Raw genomic sequence first — 2,806 nt, forward strand, 5'->3', positions numbered from 1 at the left:
TAACAATGTTATACGTATATGGGATCGACCCGGGGTCCAGACTTACAGGCAATGATGGTACGCTCTAACTGTAGGTGTGGCCGAGGTCACAATGCGTGGATGGACCCCCACACAGAAGGGATCTCAACCAAAACAAAGGTATATCACCTAATTGGGTATGCCGGGGGCCGAGTGGGGGGGGGGGCTGGGTTGGCAGGGTTGGGAAGAAATCAGGGTAAGTAGGAGGGGGTCGTGGGGAGGAGGTAACAGCAGGTGTCCGGAGGGAGCCTCGAACCCCCCTAGGGGCTCAATCTCTTTTTCTATCACGGTGATCAGTGCACATGAAAGAAAATCTTACATTTTAAGTTATTACTAAAACATAAATAGAGAGGAATACTTCTAATTGGGACAGTAGTTCTCATGACCTTGGTGATTCTATGGATTTACCTCACTATTGATGGATTTCATCATACTTCCTCTTGTGACTCTGGGATAGGAAGTGAAGAAAAATCTCCCCAATGGGACACAAATAGCTAAAACAAACCCAACTGGGGTTTTGATCTTCCCAGTGCCTATCCAATAGGATAATCAATGACCCCACCAAGCTACTGTACTTATTCACTCTCTTGTTATCTCCCACCTCGGCCACTGAAACTCCCTCCACATTGGCCTCTCTCTACACAGACTACCTTCTCACAGCCTATCATGAAGATTGCTGTCAGACTCCTCCACCTTATCAACTGTTTAATCTCTGCCATCCCTCTCCACCAATCCCTCCACTGGCTTCTGAATACCCAACAAATAACATTCAAAATATTAACAACAGCCTACAAGGTAATTTGCATTCTGCCTTAAGTTACATCACCAATCTCAACACAAAAAAGTCAACCAAAGCATCTTCTTCGCTCCTCCCAAGACCTCCTGCTCTCTAGCTCCCTTGTCACCTCATCCCATGTTCACTTCCAGGACTTCTCCCAAGTCTCTCCCATCCTCTTCTGCACCTTACTCTAATCTGTCTGATTATCTCCTATTCTATCTACCTTCAAGTGATCCCTGAAAACTCATCTTTTTAGAGAAGCATATAATGCCTCCCATAAATAGCAATTTGAGCTTACTTTCACACTCAATCCATCCCCGCACAATTACCACCTTTTGTATAATTGTACCCTCTCTGTAGATTGTAAACTCCCATGTGCAGGGCCCCCCCCTTACCCTCTTGTCTTAAATAGTATTAACAATGTCTTTTTTAATTTTTTAAAGTGTTTCCCAAACTGATGATGGTATATAAAGATTATTTTATACTAATGAAATGACCTACTCCTGATAACCTAGACTGTTGCCATTGGAAAAAAGTATCCCCATTGGAATATTTACATATTTTTATTGTCGTGATAACCAAATATATTGAATTCTCCTTCACTTTTAATCCTGGTGACAGTTGTCACTAGGAAAAATAAAGAGAGTGGATCTCCCATACGGGGACACAGACAGCAAGACAAAAACTACCAAGGGTTCAAACCTTTCACTACTCTATCCAAAACTAAACAAAAAAAGGGCTTTAATTACTCTGTAAGACGATTTCTAATTTTTTATTTTATATTTTGCTAATTATTGTTATACTTTATTATAATTAAATGTATATTTTCTGTTATGACACAGATCATGCTTAAAAGTAATATTACAACAATATTCTTTTTGGGATTCCATAATATGGGCAAATTTAACCTTTTGGTCTTCTCCCTAATCCTTATAATATATTGTGCAGCAATATGTGGAAACCTCCTAATCATCATGCTGGCGTCCTACAGCAAAACCCTCCATTCCCCGATGTACTTCTTCCTCACCCAGCTGTCTGTATCTGATATCATATTGATTACTGATATTGCTCCTAACATGCTTAATATTGTACTACATGAGCGGACATCCATATCTTTCCCTGGATGCATCACACAGTTTTATTTTTTTGCTTTATCAGAGACATTTGAATGTTTTCTTCTGACAGTGATGTCCTACGACCGCTATCTAGCCATTTGTTATCCTCTGCATTATGTCTCCATTATGAGTCAAGCTGTTTGCATTACATTTGTTTTTGTAGGCTGGCTGTTAAGTAGTTCTTTAACATCCTTCATAATACATGGTGTGTGTTCATTAGAATTCTGCGGGCCAAATACTATTGACCAATTCTTCTGTGATTTTTATCCTGTGATGAAACTTTCTTGTTCAGACACATTCATTGTCCAGATGGAATCCACATTGCTTTGCACTGCTTTCGTAGTCTTGCCATTCCTCTTGATAGTACTTTCATATATATACATTGCTTTAACTATATTAAAGATTTCGTCCATTTCAGGGAGGCTAAAAACCTTTTCTACTTGCAGCTCCCATCTGACAGTTGTGTCTATATTTTATGGGACTCTAATCTCCATGTATGTCCTTCCAAATAAGGGGCAGTCACAGATGATCAGTAAAATACTGTCTCTATTGTACACAGTGTTTACTCCTTTTATAAACCCTTTTATATACAGTTTGAGGAATAAGGACATCAAAAATGCGTTGGGGTTTATAATGCATAATAAAAAAAGACTGTGAGGCTTTTGCAAAAAAAAAAAAAAAAAATTAATAAAATCCCTGCTACCTTAAGATTAAGGCAGTAAATCCTAACCTTTCATGGTGCCTGAGCCGCTGGTCACTGCACTGTTTATGGGTAGAGATTGGGCAAATTATGGGATCCACTTAAATCTGCCCCAATGATTACCATGGTAGTGTCCAGTGGGAGGGGTTTGAAGAAACGAATGAATCTTTAGTTCCCAGTGCCACCCTTTAGTTA

At 39.6% G+C, this 2,806-nt stretch overlaps 1 protein-coding gene across 1 annotated transcript; it reads left to right on the forward strand.

Moving 5' to 3' along the window:
• Window positions 1-1,770: 1,770 nt before the first annotated feature.
• On the forward strand, window positions 1,771-2,568 carry LOC309554746 (olfactory receptor 1468-like; the record flags this gene model as incomplete). Its single annotated transcript, XM_082256448.1, has 1 exon — window positions 1,771-2,568. One exon carries the CDS (start codon window positions 1,771-1,773, stop codon window positions 2,566-2,568), a length of 798 nt encoding a protein of 265 aa, XP_082112574.1.
• Window positions 2,569-2,806: the final 238 nt, after the last annotated feature.

The sequence above is a fragment of the Pelophylax lessonae genome, assembly GCF_965119305.1.
Source record: "Pelophylax lessonae genome assembly, chromosome: 4".
Classification (NCBI taxonomy): domain Eukaryota; kingdom Metazoa; phylum Chordata; class Amphibia; order Anura; family Ranidae; genus Pelophylax; species Pelophylax lessonae.